Raw genomic sequence first — 21,278 nt, 5'->3', positions numbered from 1 at the left:
TGCATGGAACCTCTGCACCACCTATTCCAACAGTCACTGTCTTCATTTTCCACTATTTTTTTGCCCATATTTTTCACATTGTAAGAGTTCTTGTTTACATGTAAGTGGGGTAAAGCTTCCAAGGATGAAAATAGTTCATTTTGTGCAGCCTTCCTGCTAGACACTTCTTGTAACAGTTACTTACTTTGCTAATGGGTTATCTAATAGTCCATGCACTGTTAGACCTCTGATACAACAACAAAAGCTCAAAAATTTTAAAAAGGAAGATACCAAATACCACTTCCATTAATTTCAGAAAGTTTATTGCACCAAATGCCGCAAAGAAATTGACCAAAATAATAGCATACATAAACAACTATAAGAAAAAAACCCATGTAGTTTGACATTGGTATTCAGTCATTCCTAAAAAAGCCTATGTTCTCCAAACATGCAATAGCAACACACATTTTTCTACCATGGAAAACTTGCCATGTATGTCAAATGACCTCATTTGATCTGAACCCCCTTCCCTCCCCGCCCAAAAAAATATTTTAAAAAAAAGAACACCAAAAGGAAAATGTCTAGACTATATTTAGTAGCTCAGACTTGATTTTTATTTGGGTCTTTTTAATTGAAGTAGAAGTTATACTTGAAGGATAAGTGATCATCTTGCATAAACCTATATATACTAGAGTTTGATGCATCTGAAAAGTGGTTCTGACTTTACAGGTAAAGATGCTTATAATATGGCATGGGGAAAATCAATCTATAATTCTGGAGGATGCTATCAGAAATGTGAATTACAGAATCAGTGTCTATTAGTTTTTTGGGGGCAAAAGAAAGTTGTATAGATTAGTTCAGAGAGTACCTACTTAAATTAAAATGTTTAAGTCTTAGTATTGTTTGGTATTGTTAAAGAATTCATTTCAATTAAATTCTACAATTTAGCAGTTCATTCCTCCCCTATGTTTAGCCTTGCCTGAAAACAGCATACATTCTTTAAATTTCAGTGTGTAAACTGCACTTACGTGGGATTTTGGAAAGACTGTGCACTCCCACCTAACCAAGAAAGTATGTTTTTAAGTTTACAAAAAACCTACATAATACTGATAAAAACAACTTTGGAATATTTGAAAATTAAGCTACATTATCAACTTTCAACACAGTTGTACATTCATATCACTTTTCATCCTATTAAAATAAAACCAGAAACATGCCCTAAAAATGTCTAAAAAACACATCTGTAAATACTTACTGCCCTGTCATGCCACACCAATTTACATAAACATCAAGATGCTACCAAAAACAAGTTAAAGACTTTGAGTCAAAAAAAAAAGCCCTAGAAAGTGGAATCCTGTCAACTGAGGTAGTACACTTGGTGGAGAGGGAAACGTAATTAGCTTTCATTAGTCTAAAGCCTTTTAAAGGTAATAAAGAGCTTTCGTTTTGAATTTTCTTTCCCCCAAAACTAAAACTGAGAATAAAATAGTTCAACATGTAATTTCTGAAGAGCAGCAAAATGTTAGAGAAAGCAGCAAGAACTATAAAAGTTTTAGCCTGGGCTGAAGAAAATACAAATACTTTTGACCATCAGCTCACATGCCACCACAAAGTTAACTGATGTTTTGCCAAAAGACTGATTTTTTTTTTTAAATAGTTGATGTGTTAAAATCAGGTCTATTACTGATTATGGTATTAATCTTGAAATCACTGAATGTCTGCAGATCTCTGTTCTCTTTAGTAAACTCTGTGATAACAAAAGCACATATTTATGTTACCATATATTTCTTTGAAGAACTGTCAGAGTCTGTTCAGATAAAAACCCCACTTTAAAAGAACTGGACTGACTTTTAATGATCTCAGCTACTAAAGAGTGACATGAAATAGAGAAAGTACATGAGGATTTCTGTATGCACTCAGGTTCATAGTCTTACACATGCACACACACAGTCTCCATCAAGAGGGTAGTTTAGGAATATGTGACTTGCTCTATGGTTCTTCATTTTAACCTTGTGAAATAGAAAGTGGTAACTGCTAAAAGCCATTTGCAGAGGTAAATTTACTTTCCAGCAGATAGGATTCATAGACCAAAGATATGAAAAGTTTGCTTAGCTATAAAGCAGGAGGAAAAAACCTGAACCATAGAAAGATTTTAGCCTTTTTAGGCAGAATACTAGGGAGAAGTATGAAAACGCAATAAAAGAAACATTTGGAATGTCAGGTTAGAAAACCAGCATAGAAGGAACGGCTTCAGAAGTGTTGTATCAGAATATTAAGTATCCCTCTACGTGGAAACAACCTCTTTTCAAAGTAGGCCAGTCTGCCTATTTCCCTCAAAAAGTAACACAAGGTTAATCAAGACCCCCATTACATTTAAACAATTCACAATAAGCACATTTCATTATTTCAAATCACTGAAAGTTTACTGTAGAAAAGTCCAAACATCAAGGTAGTAGGAAATAAAAACACTTTTAATAAAAGTGTGTCCCTTCAGTGTTAAAAATCTCTAACCACCAACAAGGAGAACTCACAACTGGTGACCAGGAGTTTCTTATTAGAATTCACTATTTTCAAGCAATTGTCTTGCAGAAATTTGCTTGCAAGACGACCATTTCAGACACCATATTCAGAGCGGCTCACAACAGAACAGTCCAACACTGAGTTTTCCACTTAAGAATGTTTTGATCCTTTGTTTTCTCCTCAGCCTGGTCCATAGTTTCATATCCAGCTTAACAGTGCTTTATGCAAAAAAAGTATTTTTTACATTCATTTTAATCAACCACGTGAAAACAGTGAAGTACAAAATTTTGTTTTGCTTTCTAGAAACACCAAAGGCCAGTATCAACTAGCGGAGAAGTAGTTTCTGGTGTCAGAGTAGTTAACCCAGTAAGGAAAGGCACCTGGATGATAGTTCAAGATTTCTGTAGAATCAAAAAGGGCAATTGCAAACATTCAGAATAATATCAAATATTGGGGTTTGCCCCTTACATTTCATTTTACTTCAAACAACGTTCCTCTTTTATTCCTACTCAGAGTGACAACTCGTAGCTGGAAAAAAGTAATACTTTTGACTAAAGGTTTGGTGGGGGTTGTTTGTTGTCTTGTATTTCCCCAATACGATTGTCTTCAGTTTGTGCCAATTGTTTGGTGTATGTGCACACGGACACATGCTCACAGCACTGGCATCGTTCAGAAGCTTTTCAAATTCATACTCCTTGGAGATAGCAATACTTGATGACACCAAGACAAGTTTTATTCCCAGGACCACAGTCATACAGCAAATCAACAGTTACTGAAGTTGCATCAGCAACAAATGTAAACTTGTAGCAGAAGTTCCATAAGGCTTTCCCACAAAATCCCTCTCTTTGAAGTCCATTCCACTTCGCTTGTAGCCATGGGCCCATTTGAACGCCTCCTCATTAAAATGGAAGCAGCCACAGCTCTCAGTCTCTTGTACTTAAAGGGAAAAGTCACATCAACCTCACGCACACCTCCATTCCCACATGACATGGCTGCTGAATCCAGGTTCCTTGTTCTGAGCCCATCACTTCTACTATACAAAATCACATGTATGCTCTGCAAGAAAATCATGTCCCACCTAATACACTTTTATACAGGAATGCTATATACAGAGTTTACAGCTCCTCCTCCTCCCCAGCAAAGAAAAATACACCACACCACACTTACAAGCATTACAAAATCCATTCTAACCCACTTGTTCTTTTAACTGGTACTTCATGGTTTTGAGCAGCGTTTTGGATGGCAGCACTCAGTCTGCCACTTAGTGTTAACTTTTATCCTTTGAATAAAAATAAAATGCAAGGATGCAGTCTCTTGATTTAAGTCAGAAGTGAGATTGTAAGAAAAACCTGAATGCCTTTTGTGTTATGTAAACTGAAGTCCTCTGATAAAATATCCAGTTGAAATCAGAATCAGAAGGTGGTAGAATGTAGTCATCACCTGCTTTCATCAGTGCTCCCCTTTACCAGTGTTTGGCACCTCTGTTCTTCATTCAACATTCCCATTTTCATAGCTGTACTTTAAGGGAATGACTATCCTGAGAATTTAATTTATAAGAGTATTTGAGCAACATATGGGGAATGAGTACTTGCTATAGCAGCCAACAAAGGCAAATCATTGGATTCAATCCTAGAAATTAAAAAAAGGAGAGACTTTAAAATAATATACAGTCACTTTTCACAAGAGATGATGATCAAGTATCACAAGATGATACTTTTCATCCACTTTAAAGAAACTTGAAGAGTCTTGCTATTACTAAGTTCATTGTTTAATTATTATTTACTGTCAATAATCTTTTAACACCAGTAAAGGTATGTAAATAATGCTTAAAACCAAGAAGTATATTAGCACTTAAATCAAAAGATAGCAGTATTACCTTCTGTACGATATAATCTTTTGTGGTTTAAATAAAAGATCTTTTATTTGCTAAACCAAAAGCCTTAGCTTGCAGTGTTACCAGTGAGTAGGCACCAATAGGTGCAGTTTAACAAAGTACTAAGTATCAGTTTTTGGAAGATTATGCATTTCAGGTTTTGAATGTAACTCAATTCACTACGTAGTAGCACTCTCCTACCAAAAACGACCAACAGCTGAAATTATTAATTATTATGCAATAACAGTTCAAGGAACATCTCTCAAGTGCAATGGTTAGTTTCCAACTATTTCCAAATGTGAAGCTGCTCAGAGGCCAGGATGTATGTACATATTCATATATATTTAACACACACATGGAGAAAAAAGCTTATTTCAGGGTTTCACTATTTACAGCTACATTTCTGCATACAAAATCTTGAACAGTGTGGAAAAAGATAAATCAGATTAAAACTACAGTGCTAAAAAACCTCAAGAAAGTGTATTTACTTCTTCCCCCTTTTCTGCTGTCAGCAGGCAGATCCCTAAAGGTTATATGCCAATCAAGTACTATTATTACAAGACAGCTGTTGAACAGGACACCTGCTTATTTTTGAGACTCTCTCATTCCTCAAGATACAAATGCACCCTTTTCATTCTAAGAATTCTGAAGTATTTGTTGGGATGAAGTTTCCACTAAGGACATCACAACAGAAGAGTGTACATGAATGCATGGATAACTTCCTAACGGACAAAATCCAAACTCTCTTAATTCTGGAGATTTAAAAATTACAAGCATTTTGTTGTTGCTGTATAAAAGTCTCCTCCTGATTTCAAGATAGCTCAGTAGAACCCATTTTTGTAACTTATTGGGCACATGAAAAAGGAGTGTTAAATAGGAAGCAAATCCTTGTGAGAACAAGTTGTCAACACTCAGATGAAAAGGAAAAATAACTGTCCCAGCTTTTACCATTGCTTAAGACTGATACCTGCAATACTCACCCCAATACAATTCCTAGTTCTTTTACATGCACTCTTGTATGTCCTCGCAGATATTCTGAAAGCATTTTGCTTTTGAGATACATCTCTTGCAGTCTATCCTCAAGATGCATTATGCACTGAAAAAACAGACCAAAAATCTCAGAACAGCTTTTGGAATTGCATGCAAATATTACAGAAATGTAAGCACATTGCTTTATCTTCTATCTTAGAAGAAAAACTAAGTCTCCACTCCAAAATCTAGAAGAGGCAATTTGATTTAATTATATATTATTTATTCATTTATTTATATTATTTATTCTATATATTTAATTATTATAATTGTGCTATAAACATTAAAAAGTTATACTACCCCAAAAAGAGGAAAGCCCTCATAGAACAGGGGCATTCCAGCTCTCTTGAGCAGCAAGTTTGTTGCACAAACTTCACCTCTATTTTCGCTCAAGTCACTGCCTTTCTGTTGACTTAAACAGTTTTAGTGAGGTTCAAAACCACTCAAAATATCTCACTAAGAATTAAGGTAGAATTCTTGCATTGAGATATCTTTGTTATAAGTCAGTACTATTTTTCTGAAAGACTTAATTTAGATAACAGTTTCTAAAATTATCATTCTAGCTCTAAGGCTCTAGTGCCATTCAAGAAACTGACTCAAGATGGAAGGAACCAGTGCCTTATTCATCACAGAGTTAGTTATAACTCTTTTGCTGATTGCTTTTCAGTAGCAACTAAGTTAGAAATTCATTTTAGGGATTTGTTTTCATAATTAATAAGTACTTCTAGTTTAAAGTTGATTATACATTTGACACTGAGTGCCAAAAGGTAATAGTTCAAGTTGAAACATCAGTTTAATCATTCCACTTTTCTTCCAGCAGTGGAATGCTAGAAATGCATATTATTTTTAAATATAGACACGTGATTCACAGCAATTTATCATATACAAACTACATGAGAGCAGATAGATGAACTTTGCTTCAAGGAAAGAGAGGGGTTATTCTGGCAAGACAAGGCCAGCAGGCAACATGTCTTCACAAGCTGAAAAGCTAGGAAGTCTTATCAGGTATTTTGTTCTAGGACAAAGGTACATTCAATTTGATATATTCCCCCTTTTCACAGGAATGACCACTTCAAAAAAGTTAAATTAGTTCAGCTCTCTGAAATCAGGAGATGAAAGCAGGAAGCACATGGAGAACCTCACATTATCAAACATATAATCATCCAGCAGGAACAGACAGCAATTAGAAACAGTGGCAGCAAATAGCTTCAGGCATCATTCCATGTACTGGAGTTGAATGAAAAACTTAAGCATTAGAAGTGAGACCTGGTGAGACCAGTTTTGTTAATTAAAAAACTAATTAGAAAAAAAAGACTCAGGCTTGTAGGTAGCCTAATATGCATTTTTCTGATCATCTGGAGTATTATTAAGATGTTTAATTATTCTTTCATTGAGCTAATATAGAGTCTTAATAATGGAAAATAAAGAGGCATTTAAAAAACATGCTACATGGTAGTAGTTAAGTCATTGCCACCAGTGGAGGAAAGGCAGATGTCCCACCCAGAGGTTCTCACTAGGCGTGAGACCTCCTCAGAGAGGACATTCAGGTGGTCAGGAGTCTGGCTTCTCTCGGAGTTCCCAGCAAGAAAGCTTCTTGAGACGACCTTGTATTGTTGCAAGGCTATTTATTTATCTTATCTTCTGAAAGGTTTCAATCAGCCCGACACAGGTCCGCTCTGCAAAGCAACCATCACAGAACTGCCCCCGGGCAGGCTGTGCCAAATCTTTTATACCTAAAACTACGTATACAATGTTTACAGACTCTTCCCAATGCCGTGCAATCTCTTTACAATGTCCAGTTCTTTCCCAATCCAATCTGTGGTTCCCAGGATGCCTCCCCAACATGGATGACATGAAGAAGAAGGAAGAAGGAGCCCACCACACCCAGGTTCCTCCATCTTGACCACATGGCCCTTAATATAAACAATCTAAAAACCTACTTATTCTACATTCTAATATTCTAATTTACAGTCTGCTAACTTTCATGTTTTGCGATTCTTCCCTCAGTGTTGGCAAACTCTCCCAAGGAGCTAAATCCAGTCCCTGCAGCTCTTGGGCACCATTTGAGGGTCTCAGAGGGGTCTGCCATGGGGGTTTTTGCATCCCCAAAGGAGTCAGGGAAATACCCTGGACTCCCACAGGCAGAAGGTTTTTGACAATAGTTTGATCAATTTTCTTTAAGAAAATTTTCACTTGAGTCGTTATAATCACTTCTGATTCCGGCCAAAAGGGAAGCATGCACTCTTATCTTTTCCATGACAAGTAACCTTCATGCAAAAAGCCTATGAGCACTTTCTCAGTGGTTCAGGGGGGACATGCAGCGGATTCACAAAGTAGCAATTCAATCTGTTTCAATTCCAGCATTTGTGTTAAGGGTTATGGATTTTTTTGTTTTAAGTTATGAGGGAGCAAGTTAGGAAGAGTCCCCTATTATTTTAAAAGAAAGGCTATTTACATTACATGATTTATTCCTTCTGAATACCATCAAAGAATCAAAAGACATTTCTCCCTGCAAGCTTGGTACACTAACACATCTTGTTCAGTGATGACAAGTATTCCTTTTTCTTATGTTAGCTTCCTCTGCAGTTTTTCTCATTGACCAAATGGAAAAAATGTCAAGTAACTTCTAAAAATAGAAGAGTAGCTTAAACTGAGTTTAAAGGTGCAGGTAAAACTTTTGACATATTCCTGAAATGCAGCAGTTGCAATCAGCACTTTCCTCTCACCAGTGCATACTGCAAAACTCTCCACAGCACAACTATCAGTCTGAAGTGGTACAACAAAGACATCACCACTTTCTTTTGTCTGGTCTCAAATTGGGGTGCTTCTTGTTGGTACCACAAAACCCCAAAAATACTTATTCATCTGAACAGTAACTGCATGTAAAGAGAGATGCACTCCTAAAGGAAACTTCAAACATACTGCATTGTGGTCATCTCTGATTGATATGAGTACATCAATACATATGTTTCTATGCAAACTTAAATCAATTAAAATAGTAGTATGAAACAGTCACACTTCTCCTAGAATTTAGGAACACTTAGCTTCAATGCAGCAACATTGTTTTAGCAGAGCTGCAAAATCCCCGACAGAAGGATCAAAGTGTCTCTAACAGAAATTATGAAAAATTTACAAACTACTAGCATTGTCACTTCACAGCTCCTTTTCATAAGAAAATAGAAATAAATATCCCTAAAAAAATCATTCTGCCTCCAGACACCTCTCAAACCACACAAACCATATAGAAACTGCATATACAAATCCTAAGGAAACACTGAAAGAACACTTCAGTTGCAGAAGCCACTACTCAGTTTAAAAATGCCAGGATTTAAGGTGTGATTGTGCTTGTGTTAAGATACAATTTCAAGCATGATTGCATATTTTTCAGTGCCCAGAAGAATTCAGAGAAAACACCCAAAAATGTACCCACATATTCTGCCTAGCATTTGACTTGAAGAACTTAGTGTAATCAATACCACCAATTTAATCCAAAACAGTGCCAACCAATACTATTTAGAGCTGTTAGTGTTTAGCTCTATCTTCCTCTTCTATCTGCTGGCACAGTTATTACATAGGATTCCTAGAGAATTTCTCAAGGCTATCTGCTGAAGGACAAATCAATTCTGTTTATTAGAAAAGAGGTGAAAAAACACTCCATCTCCCCTCACTAACAATCATGTGCTAAAATTTGAATTACAATTATTGTAGTCAGATTTGCAGGTAATTTTGTTGCAATCAGCAAAACCAGCATTACTGATTTGCTCTGATGAACTCCACTACAAATGAGGACAGGAAAGGATGCTGTGGGATAGGAAGTATGCAACATGACAAAGTTACATTCCCTGCTGCAAGCCACCCATTCCCAAGCATCTCATCCCATCAATCCTATGGAACCATCAGTGAAGCTACCCAAGACAGCACTTGCTAAATATAAATTTATCCAGGATCCATTACTGGACTTTAGCATAGATTCTTTTCAATATGTTGTAACAGCTCTGCATTATATCAGGCATTAGTTCATTGATATTGCAACACATTGCATGGAACTGTTTACTATCTGAGCTAAACAAATTCCATTCAGCCTTCAATAAAGAAATACTTACGAAGTCAGCTGGGACGTTGAGTTTGTAAAGCTGTAAAATAGACTGCAACAGACTGGATACTTGACTTGAAACCAGAACATCCTTGCCTAACTTCACACTGTCCATCATCTTTCTCTGGCTTGTAGCTACTTGTACATTCCATTTATCTGTGTCTGCAATAATGCAGACAGCTTCTGCTATGGGCTCATCTAGCACTGGATGCTGTAACAGAAACAAAATATAATTATGTGATACTTTCATATACATTTCCACAGTTCAGTCTGAGGTTCTACTTTTATTCACACTGATGTAGCAAATAAGAAAATGATTCAATGCATGATTTTGTCCATTAGGGAACCAAAGGCATCTCAGAAAACGACAAGGAGTACCAGCTTCAGTGACAAGATTTACATTCAGCTGAGACTTTTAAAAGTCACTACTCCATTTTATTTTTCTTCATGTATTCCCCCTACCCTGAAGAGATTAGTTTCTTTCAAACTGATGAGTGTAATAATTATACTGATCCAGTATACGGTGAAAGTACATTCAGTGTTTCAGAGCTATGTGAGGGATTTTACAATGCACAATCAAGCAGGATATAACAGAATAGCTAGGGTTGGAAGTGACCTTTGGAGATCCTCTAATCCAACCCCTTGCCACTGCAATGTCCCCTCCTAGAGCAGGTGAGACAGGAACAGTTCCAGGCAGGTTTTGGATGTCTCTAGAGAGGGAGACTCCACGACCTCCCTGGGCAGCTGGTTCCAGTGCTCAACATAAAGTTCTTCCTCAGAAGCTGAGGTGGAACTTCTTCTGTTTTAGTTTATTTATGGCCATTGCTCCTTGTCCTGTTGCTGAGCACCACTCTCTTGACACCTGCCTTCAAGTTATTCAAATGCATCAATGAGACTCCCTCTTGGTCTAGTCTCCTCTGAGAAGAGATGTTCCAGATCCCTAATGATCTTTGGGGCTCTCCACTGGACTCTCTCCAGTAGCTCCTCATCCTTCTTGACTTGTGGAGCCCAGGACTAGACACAACACTCCAGATGTGGTCTCACTAGGGCTGAGCAGAGGGCAGGCTCACTTCCCTTGACTTGCTGGAATGCTCTTGCTAGGTACTCCAGGAGAGCATTGGCTCTCCTGGCAGCAAGAGCTGTGCAGGCTCATGACCCACTTGTCATCCACCACAGAAGAGCCAGCATCACACCAGACCAATCTGATGTTGCTTAAAGAATATACAGACACACGTCACTGTTCTGGATGGTACATGCAATCATGCCAGCAGGATGATTCTTAATTGCTGCAGAGAGAAGCTGCTGACAGCTACTAGATAAGCATTTTAAATTGCATACTGAGGTCACACAGTTATTCCAGTGAAAGGTTAGTTACAAATTTTATAATTTAGGAGTACCTACAGTAGAGAAAGAGCACAGCAAAGTTCTTATCTATATACAATTACCTTCTGTAGTCAGTCATTTCTGCTACAGACTAGTATCATACAGGCCTCAACAAGACTTTACCTCAAAAAGGAAGACATGGCAGGTGTGGCTGTTCAGGTAAATAAAAAAAGTAACTGACTGAAATAACCTGCTTTGGTAGATTTCAGTAATATCACAACTCCTATTCTGAGTCAGTACTTAACTCACATGCATTGCATGAAATAGATCTGCTAGTAGATACTGCTTGAGTTTTTCATCATTATTTATTCCATGCAGCACTAGATCAGGTATATAAGTATGACAGTAACCACCCAGAAGTGATCTTCCAAAGTTTTTCACACATTGACTGCTGATGGTATTTGACCTGAAATACAGAAATACAAAGCAGGTAAGACTCTTGCTCGACAAACTGCATTCAGATTCTACATGAATACAAAGTCATGCCTGCTTCTACTGCAAATAGTGATCAACAGTTGTACTCAAAGTATACAAAATATTCACACCAGTAAACATCTACTCTGATGGTCTTTGAAACAAGAATTTTAAAAGCTGAAATTTAGCAATGTATTGATTTCTTCAATCATGAAAATAAGCATATTTATACGCACTGGAGTTTGTGGGATATATGAACTCCATGTTCTGGAGCTTACAATTTTGCTAAATTTGAGTTTTCTTCAATTCTCATGCTTAAGGTAAGTCTAGAAACTCACCTTAAGCACCATATAACTCCATGTGCACCTGTAATGCTCAAAAATTTTCAAATAGCATGCCCATATTTATTCCAAATCTATATTTGACTTAACAATTATGTCAAATCTAAACAGTTATCTTTGTAAACAAAGTTTTGCTTGTCCTCAGATGTTCTATCTACATGTCTACATCAAATGTTTCAGTCAGTCTACACAAAAAGTTTCATCACTTTTTTTGCTAGGCATTTGAACTCTACTTTTTTCATACAACGTGATTAAACATGTTCTGTCTCTGTTTTCTTTTTGCCAAATCTGCTTAGAAGAATTCTAACTACATCACTGTCTGCTACTGATTTGTTTGCAAGGAACCCAGTCAAGAGCCCATAAGATTTCAGACTTGAAAAACAACTCCAAAGTAGCTACAGCTTTTGACTCCATTTAGTTCTAAATTAATCAGACACCTTTACCTTGGCAAAGGAAGTTCCACTTCTGCAAATTCTTCAAGTCGTTTGCTGATGTTATCATGATGCACTTCATCAGGGATACAACAATCACCTTCTTCATCACTAGCTCCAAGAGCACTGTCTGAACTCTCATTCCTTGGAATGTCCCCTTCAACTCTGAAGGAGGTTTTCCTTCCAGAATCCCCATAGGGGACATCTTTAGCACATATTTTAGGGGAATCTTGTTTGACAGAAGAATGTGCTTCTACACAGTCAGAAGAACAGTTCTCCAGATTGCCAGAGCATAAAGTTCTATTTTCTTTCATATTTGTCAATTTTACAGTTTCTATGTTATTTGTGGGCAAAAGCAGCTCACTAGATATTGAGTTAATTAAATTCACTTCAGCTCCTTTACTTTCCATATGTTGGTTAAGTATACTTTCCTTCTCCTCACATGGTGGGATTTGTGCATAACAAACATTATGTTTACTGATGGGTGTAAAGGCAGCTTCACAACCGTCTTCCTGCTTCTGAGAAGCATCCACAGTCAGATTTGTGGAACTTGAGCCACAATGTATCACCTCTGGATTTTTAATTAATGTGTTCAGATTTTCTTCCATTTCTCTTCTATGAGTTTCTAAGTCTGACTCTGGTGATGCTGAACTTCCAATCTGAAAAGTGACCTTTTCTAAGTGTGAACTCCTGTGGCCAGACCTTTCAGGACAAGGTAGGGCAGAAGACCTATTAGAAAACTGCTTTTCCACTTTTCTCTCATTCTGGTTCTTGTTCTTTACATCCATCACATCCTCTAATTCAGATGATTCTTCAGAGTGGTAGGATATGATTCCTGTATCAGTGACAGTTCTTTTCCTACCATCAGCTGCTCCTTTACAGAAACTGTGAGTTAGACAGTCAACAGATGTTTCAGAGGTCTGACTGTCCTTTCCTATAGTTTCCCTCTTTTCTTTTGAAGAGACTGGGACAGCCTGAGTGCTTTCTGATTCACGCACCCACTCGGCAGTACTGTTGTTTTTACTTCCATCATTCTTTGGAGGTAGGATTGGAGGCACAAGAGCAGGTTCATTTTTAACAGTGACAACCACATAATCAGATTCCTCTACCTCTCCCTTTTCTAGTGCAGTTGTGATCTTGCTTCCATTTAGCACCTCTTCTCCTTGCCCAGCCTTCTCACTCCAGGTCAGCTGATTTTCCTGCAGCTCTGAGCACCGGATGAAGTAAGTTAGAACATAGAGCAAGCGCTGCACCAACTCCTTGCGCTTTCCAACAATAACAGTTCGAGTCAGTCTAACTGGAGAGCCTATGGCACCATAGAGATCACCTACACAGGAAAGCAAAAATTTCACAGGTTTATGTTGTGTTGTAATGTAATCTATACTGTTCAAATTCAACACATTTGGAAACAGCATTTGCTGTGGACACAATTTGACAGTTAATTTCTTTCACAGTAAATTCATAGAAGTCTTAAAGAGTAACATAGGAAGTCCCCTAATGCTTCTTACACCTGGCTTTTGTCCAGAAGGGTTTTTGTGAGGAATCAGCTGCTATTACTAATTTTCTGTTAGGAGCTACTAAGATTTAAATTTACACAATGCTTAAAAGACAGATTTAAATTTACACAATGCTTAAAATCACCTGGAAACTGACAAGAGGAAGCAAAGAAGAACATAGATACAGCAAAATTCTGAAGCCAGCTATACTATATTCTATTTTTCTACTCATTTTCTTTCACATCAAAGTTTTTCTGTTTTAGTGCAGTGGCCTCTGTTAAACATAGGCATTTTTATACAGATGAAATATTAATTACGTTTTTCAGGACTAACATATCAAAAAGGAAAAAAAGGAATAAATATTAACTTAAATGAGATTCAGAAAAAAAAGACATGTAACCACCTTATGGAGCAAGGCACATGCTGTGTATGTGGGAGCCAACCTCACTCACATGAGCACTTGACTCTGGCAGGGGGCAGTGGAGAAGTAGCAAATCAAAATACAACTGCAATATGAAAGGCAGGTGCTACTACATCATCATCTGAGTCCTCCCAAGAACTACTTATTTGCTATCTATCCTGAAGAAGCTTTTTTAAGAGAACTAAGGTCGTACATATCCTATTTCCAACGTATTTCTTTGGGAGAGAGGCAATTAGCTGCTTATAATCATCCATCAGCTAAAGGGTTCCTACTCCAGTTCTGGGAGAAGTAAACATAGATAGCCAGAAAGGGAATGCTCACATGCCCTATTGGTCCAGCTAACTCAACAACTGTCTGACTATTCCTAGGATGAGTTAACCCAGTTGTCTTCACATGACACTCATCAGAGAACACTCACTAAATTGTCTTTGCTTAACCAAACTATGCCTGATCTCACCAGGACATTGGAGACAGCCAGCAAAAGCTCAGTTTTCTTCAGCTACCTAAAGTGTGGAAAGCAGGCTGCTCTACCTTGAGGCTTGGTCAGCTATCTGCTCATCTACCAGACTTCTTTCAGGTACTAAATCCTTCCTCTGAGCTGCTCAAATTCTGTTCTGGACAGAGCTTGCCATTAGGATTTTGTACTAGACCTCAAGAAGCAACTATATTAAGAATTATAAACAGAGCTTCAAAAGTTTTCTTCTGAGGGCAAGGTGGCCTCTGGTTTTGACACTAACAAAGCAAAAAAAAACCTTAAAGAGCACATTTATGTACAGCCTCCTCCTCATTATACAGAACATAAAAGGAATAAGGCTCACAACTCCATTCCTACAAAACAAGGATCAATGAGATATTAATTCCACGGCTCTCTTACTGTCTCCCCTGCTAAGATCTGCCATTTCCCATAATGTCAGTCACACATGGAGAGACTCCTGGGTGGTGCCATCTTCCCTCTGTTAGGGACACCTTTGCAACAAACCCCAGAGCTGAACAAGCCAGCACATTCACTTCTCAGGAACCAAAAGGGGGCTTCAGACTCCTCAATTCATCTCAAAGGCTGACAGGCCACAAGGATAAGCAATTTGGAAATGAAATTGGAATACACTGTTTTACTTTTGAGTTGAGCACAGTTGCTAGGGAAATCAGATTCAGGCCTCATGCTCATTTGCACAATTGGCTTTTATATAAATACTAATAAGACAGTACAAGTCAAAATTGTGATCTTCAAAACATACTAATACTTGTTGTTAATGTCATTACAATGAAGCTGGTGTTTAAGAGATGGTATGTCTTCATGACAGAGGGACTTACAATTGTATTAGTGTGTCACTGCAATTGATATGTAATGAAAATACATGTCTGAAAGTGCAAAGACAGGTACATGAACTTTGGAGGAGTTTTTAAGCACCAAGACTAGATTTTTTGTTTTTCCTCCCTCTTCCTAAAGAAGACCAGCAGAGGGCAACATCTCACTTTCACAATCAGTTTTTGTAACCACAACATTAACAGCTTTTTGAGCTTTATAAGTATGAAACAAAATCAGAGAGCACTTTGAGTTCAGGCACTGAGAACTTGGCAAGACAAAAAGAGAAACAGACTCTTGACTAGTCACCAGTGGCGAGTCCTGGGAGCGACCACAAGAGCTACTACTGAGTTTACGCCTCCAGTCCAGCTGGTTTTTGTAACTCCAGGACTGACTCTCCTCAACATCAGGAACACACTTCTAATTTTCCCTTCAGTCTAACCTCTGGACAGTGTTTAAAAGAATCTTAAACCAGGAAAAAATTCACTACAACTACATGGCGAAAGTAGCAAATCTTTCAGAGAGGTTACTGAGAATAAGAAGCCTGATACAATTAGGAAGAAACACCACCAGCACCACAGAGTAAGTCACATCATTGCCTCAGTGTGCACATGTGTTATTTTACATGGCAATATAGTGTATCAGCTAAAGTGAAGGGCAGTCTGATGTCAGATTTTCATCTGCTGCCAAGAAGAGGAGGAATTTTCACTGACAGAACTACTTTCTCAGATTTCACTCATCTACTCATTTGACATCAGTTATCTAGTCCCTTGCATCAAGATAATTTACAAACTATAAAACATTTGTCAGAGACCAGCCTGAGGCACAGAGCATAGGAAAAAATATCTTGCCCCAAGCCCATTCATGTAACAGTAAGTGAATGGAGGTACTGCCAGTTGCGAGACTTCTAATCTATTGTCCTGCCCTCTATCCTAGCTATGTGAGAATGAGACAAAGAGGCGTAGCCAATTTCAACTACAAAGGGCCTCCAAGGCCCAGGTATCTCCTCCCAGTCCAGCCTATTTTGTTTTGTTCTTTCCCAAACTGCTCATACCATTCACAACTTGCGCCACCTTAATACTTCTATAACAAGTTAACCAGATAGTGTAACAGAGGATGTTAACAAGAAACAAAAAAGCAGGATATGCAAAGAGGTCTCCAAATGCTCTGACTAATCAGGCAAAAGACACCTATTGGTAGCAGGAAATGTGACCTGGATTACAAGTAGCCCTTATCTAAAAGGAGTGAATGCACAAAGGTGCTTGCTACAGAAAAATCTGAAGCCTTCCAAATTATACTGACCCAACTGTGCCCAGAGAGGGTTATATGGGTGGGATTTTGCCAGCATGTTCACAGACTGGGATGTGCGCTTCTCAGAGAAAGCCTTGATGGGAGGATGGTCAACTGGCATCACTGTTGGGACCCAGGCCAGGTGATATGTCAGCACTGCAGTCAACAAAGCAGCAAAGAACCTAGGAGAAAAAAAGTAAAAAAAGCATGTCCAAGGTAACGCCAGTAAAAGAACACCCCATTAAGAGCTTTAACATATTCACATGCACTGAGAAGCACACAAATTTTTTCTTAAGAAAAAATGAGTGGGGGAGACTTACTGATTTTTGTTGATCTGTTCTATCAGAAATGTAAATTCTTTAAGAAAACGCTGGCATAGCTGATTCTTTTCCAGGGTGCTGGACATCATATTAAGCCACACAGGCTCTGCAATCCTTGGAACAGAATACAGGTTCCAGATGGTAACCCTGCTCAAAGAAAATTCCCAAAGTGTCAGTGTTAACATGCATGTTTCAATTCTGCAAATAAATATAAGTAGCCGCTTTCCTCTTCCGTTCAGATTTTTATTTGTTTGCGTTTTTTTTGTAATATCTAGGAGACTAAACAAAGTGGAAGAGTTAACTCTTCCTGTGATTACTAGTGTCCAGAACACTAGTCTGTTAATTCATATTATCAGTGTCTTCATATGAGTTATGTATTTGGCTTCCCTTTTTTTTTTTGCATTCCCATGTGAATTTTATTTGGACAAACCATTAAGAAATAAGTTTGAGGGGAAGAAGAACCCATTCTATTCATTGCACAGATTTGTTTCTACATTCCAGATATTACAGAAACTCCATTCCATTAAAGACTCTCCTGGACTGACCTCCTCAGCCTTTGAGCATTCCTTCCTTTCTCAAGTACAGAAAAGAAAGCTTTTGACTGCAACTTACTTGCCAGTTACATTGTTCAGCATCTATGGCTAGGAGTAGACACATTATCTGACTGAGTACATCAATCCACGCAACTGCACAGGCATCAGCAGAAGCCAGCTCTTGATGAAGTGTTTAGACTTTAACTGACAATACCAGGAACACATGAATGCAACAGAACTAATTGCATTCTTATTTGGAAAATGGCTGAGCTGGTTTTGCTAAAGTTTTCTGAAAACATGTACAAAATAACCAATGCAGAAAATGCATTCACACTAACTTCAAGACTGTCTAAGATACAAGACCTTATATTCAGTTGCTTATAACTGAAAGAGACATATCTTTCATGGGGCATAAAAAGTGCTGTCCTTGTAATTCAGAATTCCATCAACTCACCTGAATTCTCCCAGGGCATCCATGACACGGCTGATATAAACCTGCACTCTCTGGCTGGATTCTGCTATTTTTCTACATGAGATCATGGCCTTGATTAAGAGTTAAAGACACAAAACAGCTGCTTAAGGGATTCACATTCTTCATCTTTTTGAACTTCATTTAACATGTCAAAATAACTAAGATCTAGCCCCAGTCCTATACAGCCACTCAGGACAGCAACAAATGCCAACCTCCCTCCACCTCATAGGAGACCAATCCCTAATACTAGACAAGGGGAGAGAACAGAACATTTCTGAGAGTAAGACAGCAAAAAATCTTTTTTTTCTCTTTTAGACGTTGCATGATAGGACAGAGTACCATCATTTCCACAGTCTCTAGGGAGTCAAGAAAACCTCAGAGTGAAATATAGCAAGTAGGAAAGAAAAACCACCCATAGCATAAAACTCTCCATTCTAATTCTGTCTAGAAAAGAAACTGCACCTCTTTCAGCAAATGCTGAGTTCCTACACTGGGCTCAAGCTCAAGACTGCATGTGTAAGAAGGGAGGCAAGCTTGAAACCACGCACCTTCTCCCACTCTTCATCTATCAGATTCTAGAATACCTCATTCTGATTGACATTTTTCCACATTATGCCAAATTAGTATTCTGTACCTTTTCTATTGCATATTTCAGCTTGTTCATGTGAGATTCAAAAAGAGGAAAGTGAGAGAAAAAGAAATCCTGGAAGTTTCTCTGGGCTTCTTCTTTTTCAGGCAGAGAAAAGATTATGCTGATTGCAATTTTTTTCCTTCGAACCATTGCAGGATTGGAGCTGCAGCTTTCATCAGCCATACTAAACATTTCTTCAGTGGACCTGTAAGACAGATTTGTTAGGACAGTTACCTGTGTACTGAGAGATAATTCATCTTCTATTCGTAGTTCTCTATATATATATTGTAGGACTCCTTTGACTGACTACATAAGGTTTTGCTGTCACATGTTTCTGAACAAAGGATACCTGACATTTTGATGGATAAGTCCTATACCTGTTCAAATAGGAAGAAGACAATCCCCAGAGAGGCCTGGTGTGAACACTTTCCTCTGAAACAGAACTATTAGATTCCCTCCTGGATTTATCTTTGAGGAAGATGAAAACAGAACAGAGATACATCACACAAAATCATAATCAAAAAAGGTTAAAGGTAACTTTGGAGCTGTGAATTGCATCCAGCACTTGAGCTCCTCTGTAGGTGTATGTGATGCTCTTGAATCTGGACTGCTGCTCATGAGGGAAGCTGGGAAACATATAACCTATACTATCTATATTTTTCTGGCATCTTAAGATGGATTTTTGCACTTAACCATACAAAATAAAACTTCCTATTTTTACTAAAGACAAAATGTCACCACTTAGTAATTACTGTGAAAACACAAATTTAATGCCTACAAATACGTTTGCTGAACTCAAAGTGTACACACTTCAGCTCAGAAAGATTTTCTGCTTAAAACTCTAAAAAAATATACAAGAAAAACTACCCACCCAGTGGCTATTTTAAACCCATTATTATTTCCCCAAGTTTTGTTTATTTCCTTGATAGTTCTGCCACACTTCTTTCAACAATTTTGTCTCTTCACTATCTTACACATGGGTTGCTACTAGGATCAATACTGCTCAATGTTTTGATTATCAGCCTGGCCTAGAGATCAAAATGTGCCTTCAGTGTGTTTGCAGATAATGTCAAACGAGGGAAAAATGGTCAATCAAGGGGACAGCAGTGTCCAGAGAGGCTGTGGAATCTATATCCTTGGAGATTTTCATGACTCAATCAAGAGTCAAGTTCCACAGCCACCTGATATAAATTCCAAGCTACTGCTTTGCATAAGCAACTAATTTGGATGATATCCACAAGTCTCAGCCCAGCATAAGTTTTACTGAGATTATACAAAAGGGTGGCAATTCCCTCACTCTGTTCTTTGATAAATACTAGCCTTGCAGTGCTAGATGGATACTGCTGGATTTACAAAATTATTTTTACCTTGCTTAAAGAGTCTTGATCAATTTCACTGAAAAAACACCTTTTATATATACATATATAATGTATATACATAAATAAGTAAAATAGTATGGACAAAATATCTGTTGGAAGGAACTTCAATGGAGTAAGGGATTTTAATCTACTGAGAAATTACAGTAGAAAAGGGGAAAAAAAAAGACCCGAAAAATCATGGAGATATTCTGAGCAGCAGAAATCATCTGGAAATAGCTTTTAGGTTTTAGAGTTGCTTTTAAGTTAAGACTGCAATACCAGTGAGTGGTAATTAAAAGTTTGAAGTCTTTTCATATCAGAATTATTTTGAAATAGAGTCTGTAGTATTCATAGAGCACTATGAAGCAATTAACAAAAGACTCAGGGCTAAGTATTCATTCTTAGTCCATTCTAAAAATAAGTGGTTTACAGTTTAATTTGTTTTACAAAGTTAAATATACAAAAAATTCTCATCACAGAGGTATGAGTCCATGAACACAGGATAAAATACATAAACCCCAGCAAAAAACAGCTTGTGGGAAAACAGAGTTCAAGACAAAAACATAACTTCATCTGAACTTCAGGAACTTGCATACAGAGACAGAAATTCCCAAGGAAGTTGGGAAAGGATAGTCAGTCAGCATTTAAGAAACAACACAAGCTTTTGTACTGCTTCCTAGGAACAGAAACTGAGGAATTTAGGTCTCAGAGAGAAGCCTTTTCAAGAAAACTGCTAATCTAGCTTGCTTGCCAATCGACTATGTACAGTTCCAACTAGACATCTCAATTTCTTTGAGCTATTTGCCTAAAACATCAGTCACAGAGACTGTAGATTCTTGGCTGTAACAACCTGGGGTGCAAACCCTATGGCACTGAAGTATTCAATCAGGAGCCTACTGTTTCTCTAGCAAGTAAGCAGAAAACAAGTATCTGAAGAGGCTTTTTGGCTTAGAAAGAATCCCAGTTCAGGAACAGCTCTAGAGAGTGAAAAAAATTATGTGCTGTTTCCAGTATCTTTCCCCAGCACAGGTTTCTCCAGTGTGGAAAAAAAGTCCCTGCTCCTGACAGCAAGAAAGCAGCCCAAAGAGGCTACTTTCCTCTAAACAATTTGTAACTTTCAGAACACTTTACAGAAATTTTTATTTGTGAAAATCTGGCTTCTTCTTAAACTGGGCTGAAATTGTCTTATTTGCCCTAGATATTTTAACCCTTTTTACACGGGCTCCTCTCAGCCTCATTTCTTTAGGAAGCTAGACTAAAAAGCACTTCAGTTTACTCAAAGCAACCAGTTTACTCTCAACTGCAGTCTAACTGTGATTTAGAAAGCATGACTGCTACATCAGTACCATGGCACAACTTTTCATGTTAAAAATGATTCAACTAAGAATACC

At 37.8% G+C, this 21,278-nt stretch overlaps 1 protein-coding gene across 3 annotated transcripts in view; it reads right to left on the bottom strand.

Moving 5' to 3' along the window:
- Positions 1 to 285: 285 nt before the first annotated feature.
- The window catches only part of FNIP2 (folliculin interacting protein 2), a 51,188-nt gene continuing 30,195 nt past the window's right edge, over positions 286 to 21,278 (bottom strand). For all 3 annotated transcript variants that reach the window (XM_056490299.1, XM_056490297.1, XM_056490298.1), the window contains 9 exons: positions 18,533 to 18,734; positions 17,881 to 17,969; positions 16,894 to 17,040; positions 16,586 to 16,755; positions 12,076 to 13,390; positions 11,127 to 11,283; positions 9,505 to 9,705; positions 5,353 to 5,468; positions 286 to 4,128 (listed from right to left, as the gene is read on the bottom strand). In XM_056490299.1, coding sequence (XP_056346274.1) covers positions 4,050 to 4,128; positions 5,353 to 5,468; positions 9,505 to 9,705; positions 11,127 to 11,283; positions 12,076 to 13,390; positions 16,586 to 16,755; positions 16,894 to 17,040; positions 17,881 to 17,969; positions 18,533 to 18,734 — 2,476 coding nt within the window. In that variant the 3' untranslated portion in view covers positions 286 to 4,049. The remainder of the gene's footprint in view (positions 4,129 to 5,352; positions 5,469 to 9,504; positions 9,706 to 11,126; positions 11,284 to 12,075; positions 13,391 to 16,585; positions 16,756 to 16,893; positions 17,041 to 17,880; positions 17,970 to 18,532; positions 18,735 to 21,278) is intronic.

The sequence above is a fragment of the Oenanthe melanoleuca genome, chromosome 4, assembly GCF_029582105.1.
Source record: "Oenanthe melanoleuca isolate GR-GAL-2019-014 chromosome 4, OMel1.0, whole genome shotgun sequence".
Taxonomy (NCBI): Eukaryota; Metazoa; Chordata; class Aves; order Passeriformes; family Muscicapidae; genus Oenanthe; species Oenanthe melanoleuca.
Note: the sequence above shows the minus strand (reverse complement) of the source record. Positions and strands in the feature narration are given on the sequence as shown.